General features: G+C 50.0%; 1 protein-coding gene across 5 annotated transcripts in view; it reads right to left on the reverse strand.

The window, feature by feature from the left end:
* The window catches only part of SEC16B (SEC16 homolog B, endoplasmic reticulum export factor), a 36,668-nt gene extending 24,308 nt beyond the window's left edge, over nucleotides 1–12,360 (reverse strand). For 2 of the 5 annotated variants that reach the window (XM_066361610.1, XM_066361606.1), the window contains exons 1-10: nucleotides 12,072–12,203; nucleotides 9,966–10,318; nucleotides 8,190–8,302; nucleotides 7,289–7,409; nucleotides 6,027–6,135; nucleotides 4,275–4,419; nucleotides 3,319–3,470; nucleotides 2,528–2,589; nucleotides 1,001–1,136; nucleotides 379–609 (exon numbers count right to left, since the gene is read on the reverse strand). In XM_066361610.1, the coding sequence (XP_066217707.1) occupies nucleotides 379–609; nucleotides 1,001–1,136; nucleotides 2,528–2,589; nucleotides 3,319–3,470; nucleotides 4,275–4,419; nucleotides 6,027–6,135; nucleotides 7,289–7,409; nucleotides 8,190–8,302; nucleotides 9,966–10,261 (1,365 nt within the window). In that variant the 5' untranslated portion in view covers nucleotides 10,262–10,318; nucleotides 12,072–12,203. The other 3 variants (XM_066361609.1, XM_066361607.1, XM_066361608.1) reach the window with 3 other exon arrangements.
* Between the last annotated feature and the right edge of the window lie 1,615 nt (nucleotides 12,361–13,975).

Here is a 13,975-nt window from a genome sequence, read left to right on the forward strand (position 1 = left end):
AGCCATCCTCAGTGCCTAGGCCAATTGCTCCAATGGAGCCTCGGCTGCGGGAGGGGAAGAGAGAGACAGAGAGAAAGGAGAGGAGGAAGGGTGGAGAAGTAGATGGGTGCTTCTCCTGTGTGTCTTGATTGGGAATTGAACCCAGGACTTTCCACACGCTGGGCCGATACTCTACCGCTGAGCCAACTGGCCAGGGCAACAGGTGTTATGTTTTAATAGCAGGATTATGGGTGCTTTTATTTTCTCCTTTGTACCTTCCTGAGCTAAAGTGCTATAAAATAAGAATATAATACCTAATTGGAGGCAGGCTGAGCAGTGGGGACAGACAGTGCTTACTTTTTTAAAAGCCTGATTTGGGGTGGGGGCGGGGGTGCTTGCCTTCTTTCTTCCGTAGTAGAGCAGTTTGGTGAATTTCTCCACGACCTGCGCAGGCGTCTCCACACTGGGGGGGACCTCCCCGGTGAGCAGGTTCGGGGTCCCTGAGCTAAGTGCCGGGCGGTCGTCGTCGGCCAGGTTGATGAGGTTGGCCACGGGTGGCTGCCTCTTGTACCTCTCCAGCTTCCGGCAATCCTGCACCAGCAGCTCCGCAATGTCAGACCCCACCATGGACTGCAAGGCAAAGAGGATCATCCTGAGGGAGAAAAGGCCCTGTCTGTCCTCACGGAGGGCAGCCCAGGCTGCAGAGGTCGACAGCAGAGCACCCGCCTTCTTCACGAGGAGGCCAGCTCTGGACTGCTGACTCTGTGACTCAGGTGCCACAGAGGTCACCAGAGGCATGCACACTCCCACAGGTGTATTACTGGCTGGTGTGCAACCCAACAACGACACAACAACCCAGGCACACTGCCATGATGATTGAGCAATGGGGCAGGGAGAACTGGGTTGCTTCTTTACTATTACCTTTTATGATCATGCCATAAGCCAAATCTTAGTTATCCCAGGAGGGCTTACATTTCAGCCCCGCCTGCTCCTGCCCACCCAGCAGAGAGGCCAAGCTCACCCCATTCTGCCGACAGAGGAGAACCAGCAGTTGCCACAGGAGGGCGGAGTCTCGGCTCCTCGGTGTCTCGGATTTGCGGCTCTGGGTGGCTTTCTGCTGGCAGAACGTCATGATGTCCACCTTGTGAACGTCTTCCCTGAGGAGGGATTTCGGGGAGCGAGGGGTGAGCAGGCAGAATCCTGCCCGTACAGGACCGCGGGCCCCTCCCCCAGTGCAAGGGTGCTGGCTGGGTGGGGACCGAGATGAGGCCCGACCACCCAGGACCAGGACGGAGGGCGATGAGCCTGTAGCTACAGGACAGCCATTTCCTTGTGGAACAGAAAGGAACTTCAGATATCTCATGTACACTCTCTCTATTTTACAGATGAGGAGACTGAGGTCCCAAGATCTAAAATCACTGCCTACAGTAGCTGGCAAGAGCACAGACTTTGGAGTCAGATAACCCTGATTTTATATATAGCTTGCCACACTTCAGCTCACACAACTTTACCTCCTCTGAGCCTCCCCTTTTCCCCTAAGACAGGGATAATTTTTTAAAATCTACCTCTCTACAAAAAGAAAGGAATTAGCAAATTGTGCAACATATATAAAGTACTCAATAAACAGGCGGTATTAATTGCTTGAGACCATTCAATAAAATTAACGCCCAGTTGGAACCAGTACCCTAGCACCAAATAGCCAACCCAGTGCTCTGCCCAAATCTGCACACCTGAGTGTAAGAAACAGACACACTCATTTCACTTTAAGGAACTGTCAACATACTAGATGGGGCTTCTCTTGGAGGAGAAGATTCAGGAAAAGAATACGTTTATATAATGGTGTTGCTATTTAAAGGGCTTCCACGTGCATTCCGACTTGCATCTCACAGCCCTTCCCTGGAGTAGGAATGGCTAGTGTTCCGTTCCATCATTTCTTAAAGGGAAAACTATAGCTAGAGAGAGCAAACTGACCCATCCACCAAGGTATCTCTAGTTAGCAGGATGCCTGGAGCTAGGATCCAGGTCCTCTGACACCAGCTGAGACTGCATAGCAAAAGGCATCTTGAATATTTATCAGAAGTGACCAGGCATTGAAAAGCAGTTCTAGCTCAATGCTGCAGAGGGCAGGCTTGCACACCCTCCAGGAACTCACGCGGACCAGGTTATCTCTTCAGAAAAAGGCAAGCCTTTTTCCCCAGTGATCCACCTGTGAGTGACTTCCCAGGCTGTGCTCTACCTTTCCCCTCGTGTCTGAGAAGTATGTGGAATGCTAAGAGTTCCTACCATGTAGCGTCTGCAGAGTGGAACTGATTGCAGAATTGTAAACCTTCATGTTAAGTTTTCTTTCTGCCCCTCAATGACTGAAATGCTAGTCAGAAAGGCACAGGTCCACATGTGGCTTTGTCTGGTAGCAGAGAAATTCTACTCCAATAAGGAGAGACATTTTCTTCCAAAGAAGCCGAGAACAAATCCCCCGAAATCCTAGTCTGAACCGGAGGACTTTGTAGATTCCAAAAGCCCTTCCTCAGCTGCTCTCGTGGTCCTTTACCTGATCAGAGGTCCTGAGAAAGTTCTCATCTCTTCTTGTTCCTCAGAATCATTGAGAATAACCTGGAACAAAAATTAGATTTGCTCTTCAAGACTATGTCCACCTGGCCCTGGCCAGTTGGCTCAGTGGTAGAGTGTCGGCCTGGCGTGCGGAAGTCCTGGGTTTGATTCCCGGCCAGGGCACACAGGAGAGGCGCCCATCTGCTTCTCCACCCCTCCCCCTCTCCTTCCTCTCTGTCTCTCTCTTCCCCTCCCGCAGCCAAGGCTCCACTGGAGCAAAAGATGGCCGGGGCACTGAGAATGGCTCCTTGGCCTCTGCCCCAGGCGCTGGAGTGGCTCTGGTCGCGACAGAGCGACGCCCCGGATGGGCAGAGCATCGCCCCCTGGTGGGCATGCCGGGTGGATCCCGGTCGGGCGCATGCGGGAGTCTGTCTGACTGCCTCCCCATTTCCAGCTTCAGAAAAATCCAAAAAAAAAAAGACTATGTCCACACAATAATGCCCCTTTCAGTCAAGCCCAGTATCCGGACCCAAAACTGCAGTCACGAGGTGTGCCTCGGTGCCACATGGAGAAAGCAGAACCAAAGTGAGTTCTCCCGTTGCTGAAACGGAGCCAACAGTATCTCAGAGAAAACACAAGTCTAACACCACTTCTCACAGAGAAGAACCCTACCCATTCCTGCACACACCACCCGACCCACAGGGCACACGGCCCATCCTGGAGATGCCCAGACTCAGTCAAACACAGCAGGGAGCAGTGTGCTGGTGTGTCAGGGGCACAACCCTTGTTTACCTCCACGCTGTGCAGTTCAACAAGGGCCGTTTGCCCGTCACCGGGAAAGCTGAGGCGCACAAACACAAGCTGACCTCCTGGCCCAAAACTCACAGGCATGTGGGGGACGTAGAACTTCATGGGTGCCTTGGGACCAGCTGCTGGGACATCCTCTGACCAACAGACACAGGCGGACACTGTTAGCATGCTTATCTTTCTTTCTTTCTTTCTTTCTTTACTTTAGAGAGGAGAGAAAGAGAAGGAGGGAGGAGCAGGAAGCCTCAACTCCCATATGTGCCTTGACCGGGCAAGCCCAGGGTTTCTCACCGGCGACCTCAGCATTTCCAAGGTCAACCTTTTATCCACTGTGCCACCACAGGTCAGGCAGCATGCTTTTCTTTATTTAGAAATATGCCACAGACACATTTCTGTCCAAATTCCACCTGGGACCAGGATAAGACGCTGGGTGGGCTACATCCTCAGAAGCCACCGAGGCTTCAAGTCAGATTTAAGCCCCGAGAATATGTCAGAGTACAATGCAAGATCGGCTGGTTGGTCCAAACAGTAATGATGCACGAGGAGACTCTTCAGTGGTGGAGAGAGGCCGCCACTCTTGACAAGTCATCCACATGCAGACAAACCAATTACGCGTGGCGGCCTGCCCTCGCTTCACCTAAGTGACTCCAGTCCTCACTTCCTTCACCTGCTACTTAAAAGCACCTAGGAGTGCCTGGCGGTGGCTAGGGGCAGGGTTCCCTTCCAAGAATCAGCTGTGATGCAATCGCCAGTACAAGAGACAAGGTGGGAGATGGAGCCAAGTTGGCCTCTCAGCCCAGGAGCCCCACGTGAGCAGGTGAGGCGAAAAATGACCCACTCTTGGAAACCAGAGGAAAGATGTCTTTTCAAGAGGCTTGCCCCACCCCCCAGCCCTCTTCCCATCAGACTCAAGCAGCGCCCCCAACCCGTTCAGTACCCACCAGCCGGAACTGGTCTCCAAGCCGCTGAGGCCACGGGGTCATACAGCTCAGTGGCATCTGCCATGTACTGGCTGAGCTCGTAGCCGCTGGAGCTGAGGCCAGACTCGTGCTGCTGCAGAAGGTTGGACTCACCGGTCAGTGATAGCTGGAAGTCAGAAACAATGAGAACACGTGGAAAGAATCAGCAGCAGTTTCAGAGAGATAGTCCTTCAGAGGAACAGAATTCAAACTTCCGCATAAGTACAGTGAATGAGGATGTGTTGAAAGAAAAGAATGGATAATTCAATTGGCAAGTGTTTGCTAAAGGATATATATGGCCCAGTGGAAAGAGTGCAGACCCTGGGACTAGGAAGCCTGGATTCAAATCCCAGCTTTGTCAATACCAAGCTGCTAGGACCTAGTGACAAATGACTTAGGCTCCCCTGAGCTTTGTACCGTCATCTGTTATATAGATCATTACAGTATATCTGCCCTGCATAGTTCATCATGCATTTATTCACCAACTATTTAATGAGCACCTACTATGCTCCAGGCACTATGCTTTCTCTGGGATTACAGGAGTATACAAGAGGTTCATGGAACCTACCTCCTGGGAGGATACAAATAAAACACTGAAATGCAGAAGCTCTCTGTACTCTACAAAGTGCTGTACCTGTGTGTGGCTGCTGTTACTGTATTGTTGTTCCTATTAGTCCTAATAATACGTGCCCTGCCCTGCCCTGTCCAGCATCAGGTATACAGAAGAGACTGTTCTCAAAAATCATATAACTCCGCCCTGGCCAGTTGGCTCAGTGGTAGAGCATTGGCCTGGCGTGCAGGAGTCCCGGGTTCGATTCCTGGCCAGGGCACACAGGAGAAGCTCCCATCTGCTTCTCCACCCCTCCCCCTCCTTCCTCTCTGTGTCTCTCTTCCCCTCCCGCAGCCAAGGCTTCATTGGAGCAAAGTTGGCCGGGGCGCTGAGGATGGCTCTATGGCCTCTGCCTCAGGTGCTAGAATGGCTCTGGTTACAACAGAGCAACGTCCCAGATGGGCAGAGCATCGCCCCCTGGTGGGCATGCCGGGTGGATCCTGGCCGGGCGCATGTGGGAGTCTGACTGCCTCCCTGTTTCCAACTTCAGAAAAATACAAAAAAAAAAAATCATATAACTCCAATTGGGGAAACAAAATTTATACAAGACTGTCAAAAATTAAGAACTTGTCTCTATAGTGTCTTTGCATCTTTTCCATAAATCTAAAGTTATTTCAAAATAAAAGTTTATTTAAAAAAAAAAATGTTAAGAGCTCCATTATATGGACCAGGCGGTACACACAGTATGATTTTAGAAGACAGAGAAGGACTTTTAAAAATTCAGTGAAGGTTTTGAGCTCTTCTTTCCAGATCTGGATGAAAAGATTCCAGCAACTTCCCATGCCCTGTGTGAACCAAATTGCGAGACCACTGGGGTGCTGGCGGCAGCCTCCTCTCCTCTTTCCCCGCTCCTCTGAGTGACTTGGGAGACATTTCTTGATCCAGCCAAACTGACAAAAATGCAAAAGGGCCAGATAGGGCCCCAGGCCCTTCAACTGAAACAGGAAGCGGGGAAAGGGGGAGGAAGGAATGAGGACTCTGCCAAGAGGGGGGGGGGATCTGGACCCCTCAGTCTGCCAGCTGCTGGAGACCCCGAGCCCCGAGGGCCCTGCCCTGCCACTGCTGGCAATGTCAGGGGTGAGGCGCTGTCACAGGCCACCAGCGCCCACGTCACTTCAGGTTACCTTCTTTGTCTGGGCCCCAGTTAGCAGGCTCTCCGGAAACAGGTCCTCAGGCCTCTCCTGTCCAGAGCTGGAAGCAGGACTGTCTTTATAAGGGTTCCCACTCTGCAATCTGCAGCAAAATGACAGGGACAGGTGAGAGGGGTCCTGGGCCAGCCACAAGGCTGAGCTGTGCTCTGCTGGAGGCGGCTCAGTTGCAAAGTGGGGCCAGGTGGCAGGTCGGCCCGTGTGCCGGGAAGATGCACTGTCCTTCCATCCACCATGCCCACCTGTTAGTACCAGACAACTAGGGGCTCCTGGGCTCCCCCGTGCAGTGGTTAGATGCTGCCCCAAACCCTGCAGACAAAGGCTGGTCCCTGCAGCCTGACATCCTGGAACGGCTTAAATCAGAGCACTTGGGTTGGTGAGTTCCAGGGTAAAGGTGCCAGGCCTAAGGGCACCAGGACAGGTGCTTATACAAAGGCTGTTCCTGTTTCCTTTCCCTGTTTACCTTAACCCAAAGGATGTCCCTTTCTCAAGGCACAGAGTGGGCAGAGGAGAAGCATCCCAGCCCAGGAAGGACCCAATCATAAGAACTTGGACAAGGCCACATCTGTTCTGAGGCCAACAAAGAAGTAAGGCCCTCCTTTATCTATTTATTTATTTATTTATTTTAGAGAGGGGTGGGGGATGGGCAAGGACAGACAGGAAGGGAGAGAGATGAGAAGTATCTACTCATAGTTGAGGTGCCTTAGTTGTTCATTGATTGCTTTCTCATATGTGCCTTGACCGGGGGGGCTCCAACCGAGCCAGTGACCACTTGCTTAAGCCAACAACCTTTGGGCTTAAGCCAGCGACCCTCCACTCAAGCTGGTGAGTCTGTGTTCAAGCTGGATGAGCCTGTGTTCAAGCCGGCGACCTGGAGGTTTCGAACCTGGGTCCTCAGCATCCCAGGCCAATGCACTACCCACTGTACCCACTGTACCACTACCTGATCAGGCAAGGCTCTCCTTTAGAATGAACCTCAAGTAACAGGACCTGGACTAGCCTAGGTTTGGGAACCACATCTCAGAGTTAGGAATCTCTGCTCCCAGGGTTCCTGTGAGCAGCTGGCCTGGCCCATCCTGGGCTACACCTTCATCCTGGGAAGAGAGCTCCCACGTCCCCACCACAGAAGCAGACGGACTACCGAAGAGGAGGGCCCAGCACCAGACGCCGCGAGATTTCCCGGACACAGTCTGAGTCCGGCTGAATCCTGCCAGCCTGGCCTCTCCTTCCACACTTACTGGAACTGGGTCTCACTATGTGCTCCAAACGGACTGTTCTGCTTCTCACGGTGATGTTCACTGAGGTGCTTTTGATCGCGATAATCTTCGTGCCAGATGTAAGGACTTGCTTGCCTTGGCGCTGCACCCTCAGAAAAAAAAACAACAAAATAAATCCGGTCACTTCCTGTTACAGAAGGTTCAGAAAGATGCTGGCAAGTGTGTCTAACCAAGCTGGGAGGCTGGGTTACTAGAGCACAGTAGGTACAAAACATGTTTGCCAAACAGTGAAATAGATAAGTGAGAGCAAATCATGACAGTCCTCCCTGAACCAATCAGCATGGCTCTATACAACTGTACAGTGGAGGGGATCGTGTGTGTGTGTGTGTGTGTGTGTGTGTGTGTGTGTGTGTGTGTGTTTTCAGTGCTGAAACAGACTTCTCTTTGTTAGCAGCCATTAGCATGTATCTAAAACCTTACTCTTGTATAGGTTATGAATTCCTATCTGTACCCTCTGGCAAACGACGGTCAGACTCATTACAGTCCAGTCACACCCTTGATGACTTCACTGCTACTTAGTCAGACACTATCAACTTGGCCATAATGAGAAGTAGAAGAAAAAAACGTGGATGAAGTGCAAACTATCCATAATGTTAGCAACATAATGATCATTTCAGTGCTATCATCTGCACGCACGAAGAAAAATGACTGCTTTCTATCTCGTCTCCTGGAGACATCAGGCAGTCGTCTCTCTGCTGTGACCTCATCTGGCTGAGACAGAGGTGGGCAAAGGGCAGGAGTTCTTTCTACCTGAGCAGAGCAGGTGCGCATGGTGAGGCTCTGAGCCTGCCTCCCCTGGCCTCTGCCCCACCTGTCAGCTCAGCTGTACCACTGCAAAGGCTTCTGGGAGATTATGCCATACCTCTTTCTTCTTGTTGCTGCTGTGGGTGTCCACGGTAGTAATGACTTCCATAAGCATAGTCTTCCCTTAGAGCTGGAGAATAGTAGCTGTGATACGGATCCTTAGCGCCTGGCCTAAAATGTCAAAAAGAGGGCCAGTCAGCCTGACCAGGCAGTGGCACAGTGGATAGAGTGTCAAACTGGGACACAGAGGACCAGGTTCGAAATCCTTAGGTCATCGGCTTGAGCGCAGGCTCATCTGATTTGAGCAAGGCTCACCAGCTTAAGCCCAAGGTTGCTGGCTTGAGCAAGGGGTCACTCACTCTGCTGTAGCCCCCCAGTGAAGGCACATATGAGAAAGCAATCAATGAACAACTAACGTTCCACTACAAAGAGTTGATACTTCTCATCTCTCTCCCTCCTGTCTGTCCCTATCTGTCCCTCTCTCTGTCTCTCTTCTCTGTTTCTCTCTTTGTCACAAAAAAAAAAAAGGCCAGTCAAGGATATGGGTGGTAAAGCAAGAAGCCAGTGGAAGATGGGACAAATTAAACAACTTTAGAGGACAGAATGGGGACCCCCAATCTAGGATCTGCTTAAAAGCCACAGTTAAGTCTATATCCTGTAAACAGAAAATCCAGATTCAGAGCAGGAGTAAGATCTTTGTTTCAGAACAAGGCTGGCATTTCTGTAGCAAAACCATAGCCAAGAGTGTCCCTCTTCCTCTCCGTGACCCCTGTTACTCTTCAGGCACGCACATCGACCGCACAAGATACTGTCTCGGACAGCCCCTTCCGAGGCGCCTGTGTGAGTATCCAGCATGCCACAGTGATCCCATGCATGTCACCGATGGAAATGAGATGCAAATGTCAGGCTGGACTGTCTTAGATCTGCTTGCCTTTGTTGCCTCTGTCCTTAACAGACCTTCCTTTGAAAACTCAATGATACAGAGTGACTGGGTAAAAGGAATGTCAGGTTGTTAGTATTTTTATCAATTAAAAATACTTTAGCACTCCAGAGGGGCAAAATTCCTTAACATAGTTGTCATCATTTCAACCCTGAATCTGTAGGCAGGTAAGGACCACCTCACCTGGAAAAGCTAAGGTAAACTCAGATGGCATCCAACCTTCCATAAAATATTATATAAGTCCAGCACTATCAATTAGAACTCAGGATCAGGAATCCTAGATTCTCCAACCCAGAATGACCTCTTTGAGACCCCTTTCTTCTGAACTTGGAGCCTGCAAGCTTATATCTGCTTTCTATGAGGTTGATTTTTTTTTACAGTTCCCATTCATTCATCCAATGTATAGACGTATACTGTTTTCTGTATGCCTACCTCACTCTAGGTACTGTTCTAGGTACCAGGGCTCTTCTCCTGCTACTCCTGGGTTGGAGTGGTCCACAGACAATGAGGAGGTGTTTATAGGGGTCCCTAGGAAGTGCTTTTCCATTGTCTACATATCTTCATTGCCTCTTACAGTTCTGGAATAAGAGGGTCCCATCTGCTCTCTTGAATTTCACCGTTCTTTCCTTCTTTCTACCCTCTCCCCCTCCTCTAACACCCAATCACACTCTTCCTTAAGGAGCCCCACTAAGAGATACAGAAGGGGAAAAAGTCTCTTCAGTCACCAAAACCCAATTTGGGAGAGAAAAGGGTTTAGCTAAATCAATGCAGTAAGGAAGAGAAGGGGAAAAAAAAGAGAGAGAGAGAAAAATTAAAGGAAAAGGAAAAAGGAAAGAACAATCTGCTCACAGGCACTCAGGAGAGCTGGGTCAATTCCAAGCTTTGAAACCATACCTGGAATATAGCTGAGTGGGATAGCCACCTTCGTAATAGTCAAGCCTGGACACAGGCGGCTGCCACTCCCCGGGCCTGGCCACATACTGAGGTGGCTCCTGCTCTGCCCTGGGGTCCTGCTGTGGCTGGGGGCTCCCGCGGAAGTCTTGCCACTGACGGAACCTCTCTCCGTTGTGCCAAGAGTGAGGAGCAGGCCGAAAGTATCCGTCCCTCCGGAGGCCTCGGTCTGGACCCTGTGACGGTGCCGGGGGCCTCCCGCGGGGCTGCGGCAGCCGCTGGGGAATCCAAGGTTCCATCCCCGACCTTCGGGGGTTCTCTCTTATTTTGAGTCAGTTGTGTAGTATTTTATCTTCCTGTAGACAAAACAAAAAGACTCCCAAAAATTATCATTATTTTAGGTTTATAGCCAAACATGATGGTTGATGGATTTTGTGAAAAAAGCATGTAGGGTCCTCAAAATCTTCTATCTGAAACAAACTATGTGGACACTGATACAGAAATTTCAGGGAGAAAATAACCTCAAACAGATATATGAAATAAATAACAGGCTGGACAACTCCATTGATGTTATTTTAAAAATTAAAAGGTATAGTTAGCTGGAGCAATAATAGATGTAAGGCATGGGAGACAGAACAGTAATAGACAAGGCTCCAAAACACTTTCAAAGTATTGCAATTAAAAAAGTGTTCATTTATTCCACTAGCCAATATTTATTCAACATTTACTATGAAGGCCTTACGCTTTCATGGGCCTTAGAGCTAGACCAGAATTCAAATCCTATCTCTGCCTCTTATTAGCTAGTTAATTTGTTCAGGCCTCAACTTCCTAGCCATAATGACTAGCTTGCAGGGTGACCGTCAGAATTAGAGATAATTTATAAAGTGCCCACTTCATTGCCTGGTCTACGGTAATTGTTCAGTAAATAGTAGTGAGTGTAAAGAGATAAAGATTGGGGTAGTGTGAGCAGCTTGAAGACATTTCCTAAACAAAAAGAAGCTTAAGAGTTGACCTCAAGAGACATGTTTTCTGAAACCCTATATTCACCTCTTAGAACTCAGCCCTCTGACACAGCCCTCCCCACCTCTCCTCCAGGGTGCCAACAGGACAAAAGTTTGGGATTGCTTCCATAACCAACCCTGTCTATGGAGATTTAAAAACCTGGAAGTCTCTCCCCAGAACAAAGTTGATTTTCCCTACTTTAGTCTTCAAAATGGAAGAACACTCCAGAGGACAGCCTGCCTCCTGAGCTCCTCGGCCCCCTGCCCAGAGGAGAACCGGCTCCCAGCTGTGTCCAGAGGAAGAGCACGCGCTGACCTTCCTCCTGCTCAGGGGTCCCCCAGGGTCAGGGGGGCGGCAGCTCCGCCAGACCCTGTGTGTTTCCTTCTCTGGGAACCATTTTCTGGCTGAAAAAGTCTGATGAAATCCAATTAACTTGCTCCCACTCCTGAAACTCCCAGCCTGAAATCAAACTTCTTATCGGAACAAAAGCTCAAAGGGTATGTGTTGAAATCGAGATGTCACTCAGCTCAGATGCCATGGAGCCAGGGTCCAGTGCTGGGAGCCGGGAGCTGTACACAGAACAGACCAGGAGAGCAGGGTGCAGGAGTTCCTCCCTTTAGGATCCACGCCCGCCCAGGGATGCGGGCCCCCTCTCTCTAGAAAAAAAAAGCAGGCTTTTCCCAGGGAATTCCAGCAAAGGCGCATGCCCCAGACACAGTAAAAAAGTGTGTGGATTTTTCCTGAAGGCCCATGGAACTCAATACTTAAAGCCTGGAAGTCTCGCTCGCCTTGTCCCAGGTATTTCACTAGAGAGCCCTCCCTGCCCACAAAGTCACAATGCCCATTCTCCTCGCCAAAATCACATCACTTTCTTGCTAAGAGGTATCAACTCCAGAATATGAGGCCTCGGGTTATAATTAAGAACAACAGCTGAAAGCACCTACGATTTTCAGAATAAAGGCTACATCGACCCTGACAAGTCACACTTGCGCGTTCACAGAAATGACCCTCCCCGGTCCCGGTTAGGGCACACTGCCTTTCCTAACGTGCCGGCACAGCAAGCACAGGTAGGAGAGAGGAAACAAGGGAGCCAGTGTTCCCACACACCTGCTCTGAGGCCTCCTCACCTTCCTCCAGCGCTGCTCCAGGAACCCGGCCCGAGGCTGCCTCCTCTCCCCGTGCTGACTGTCAAAGTCCAGGTGCCACATCTACCAAGACTCACCTGGCCCCCCAGACCTGCAGCCAGTCACTTACCTTTGCAACTGCCTGACCTCCGCGGAACTGACTCGCTGGGGCAAAGTACAGCCCGGCTGCCGCCTGCGGGACAGACCTGACTTGGCGTATTTGCTCAGAACCCTGTCCGGGGCTGGTGCTTCCGTTTGCCTGGCTGTGGGCCGAGCCAGACCAGCTCACATGTGAAAGCATCCAAACCCCCCAACAGACAAGGAAAGAGGCACCAGAAAGAGAAAACCCAGCAAACCCACAGGCAACCTGGCCGGGCCAGAAAAGCACCACTGTGGGGCACTGATTCCTGGCTCTGCCCCTGGCTGGCTGGCTCCATGACTTAACCCCTGAGTGTCTCAGTTCTTCTCTGAAAGGGGAATGACAATTCTGAACTCACGAGGGTCACTAGGAGGATTGTTGGTAAAACCACACACGAATAAATAAGTATGCACTACACACTGGTATTATCCTTTCCTTTTAGAAGAGGGGAGGGATTCCCCCTGGTTGAAGCAGAAGCACCCCCAGGTGGGTTGTAAATATCCGGTCTGTCTCATTCATGTTTTTTTCCTCATTCACGGTCTTTTTCTCATTCATGTTTCTCTTTTCGGGTTCCAGTTGTGTATCAAGTGTGTTGTTATCTAGAGGAAAGCAAATTTAAATGCCCAATATTGAACCAAAGGCACTGAAAAGTTTCCTATCACTTTAAGAAAATAACTTCTTGGCCCTGACCGGCTGGCTCAGCAGTAGAGCGTCGGCCTGGTGTGTGGAAGTCCTGGGTTTGATTCCTGGCCAGGGCACACAGGAGAAGCGCCCATCTGCTTCTCCACCCCTCCCCCTCTCCTTCCTCTCTGTCTCTCTCTTCCCCTCCCGCAGCCAAGGCTACACTGGCCTGGGCCCTGAGGATGGCTCTATGGCCTCCGCCTCAGGCACTAGAATGGTTCTGGTTGCAACGGAGCAATGCCCCAGATGGGCAGAGCGTCGCCTCCTGGTGGGCGTGCCAGGTGGATCCCGGTTGGGTGCATGCAGGAGTCTGTCTCTCTGCCTCCCCAATTCTCACTTCAGAAAAATACAAAAGAAAAAGAAAAAGAAAATAACTTCTTGCATTCACAAAATGCATTTTTCTTCAGCATTATTAAGGTAAAAAAATGCGCTTGTGTCTGCCTTTTTTTTTTTTTTTTTTTTTTTTTTTTTTAGATTTTATGTATTGAATTTTAGAGAGGGAGGGGGAGAAGTGGGAAGCATCAACTCATAGTAGTTTCTCCAGTTTGTGACTTGACTGGGCAAGCCCAGGGTGTCATCATGCCTGCTTTTAAATTAATATAATACTTTAAACTGCAGAAAATCATGTGTTATACCTTAAACTTACACAATGTTATATGTCAATTATTTCTCAATAAATTGGGGGTAGGGGGGCACAACAAAATTCAGAATTTGCTCTACAAAGTTTATTCTTCCTTTCAACAAACACTTACTTAGTCTTTATAAGATACCAGGGTTTGACCCACATGAATATGAAGGACAGAGTTCTTGCCTACAAAAAGTTTGGAGCAAACTAACCTCCCATGTGCTACTAGTCCAGGAAAGACCACCACAGGTTTCATGATCAGATATGCTAATGTCCCTAAACTATTACATTTTTGTCTCAGCTCCTCAACAAACTCCTAGGACCTGGCCACCAAGTATAGAACCCTCTGACCATGGACATGGTTTCTCCCCCCACTGGTGGGCCCTGAAGTTGGCTCATTCACAGCTGTGCTGCCGTTTTTAATCATCCTAGGAAGAGGTAC

Source organism: Saccopteryx leptura, chromosome 2, assembly GCF_036850995.1.
Source record: "Saccopteryx leptura isolate mSacLep1 chromosome 2, mSacLep1_pri_phased_curated, whole genome shotgun sequence".
NCBI lineage: Eukaryota > Metazoa > Chordata > Mammalia > Chiroptera > Emballonuridae > Saccopteryx > Saccopteryx leptura.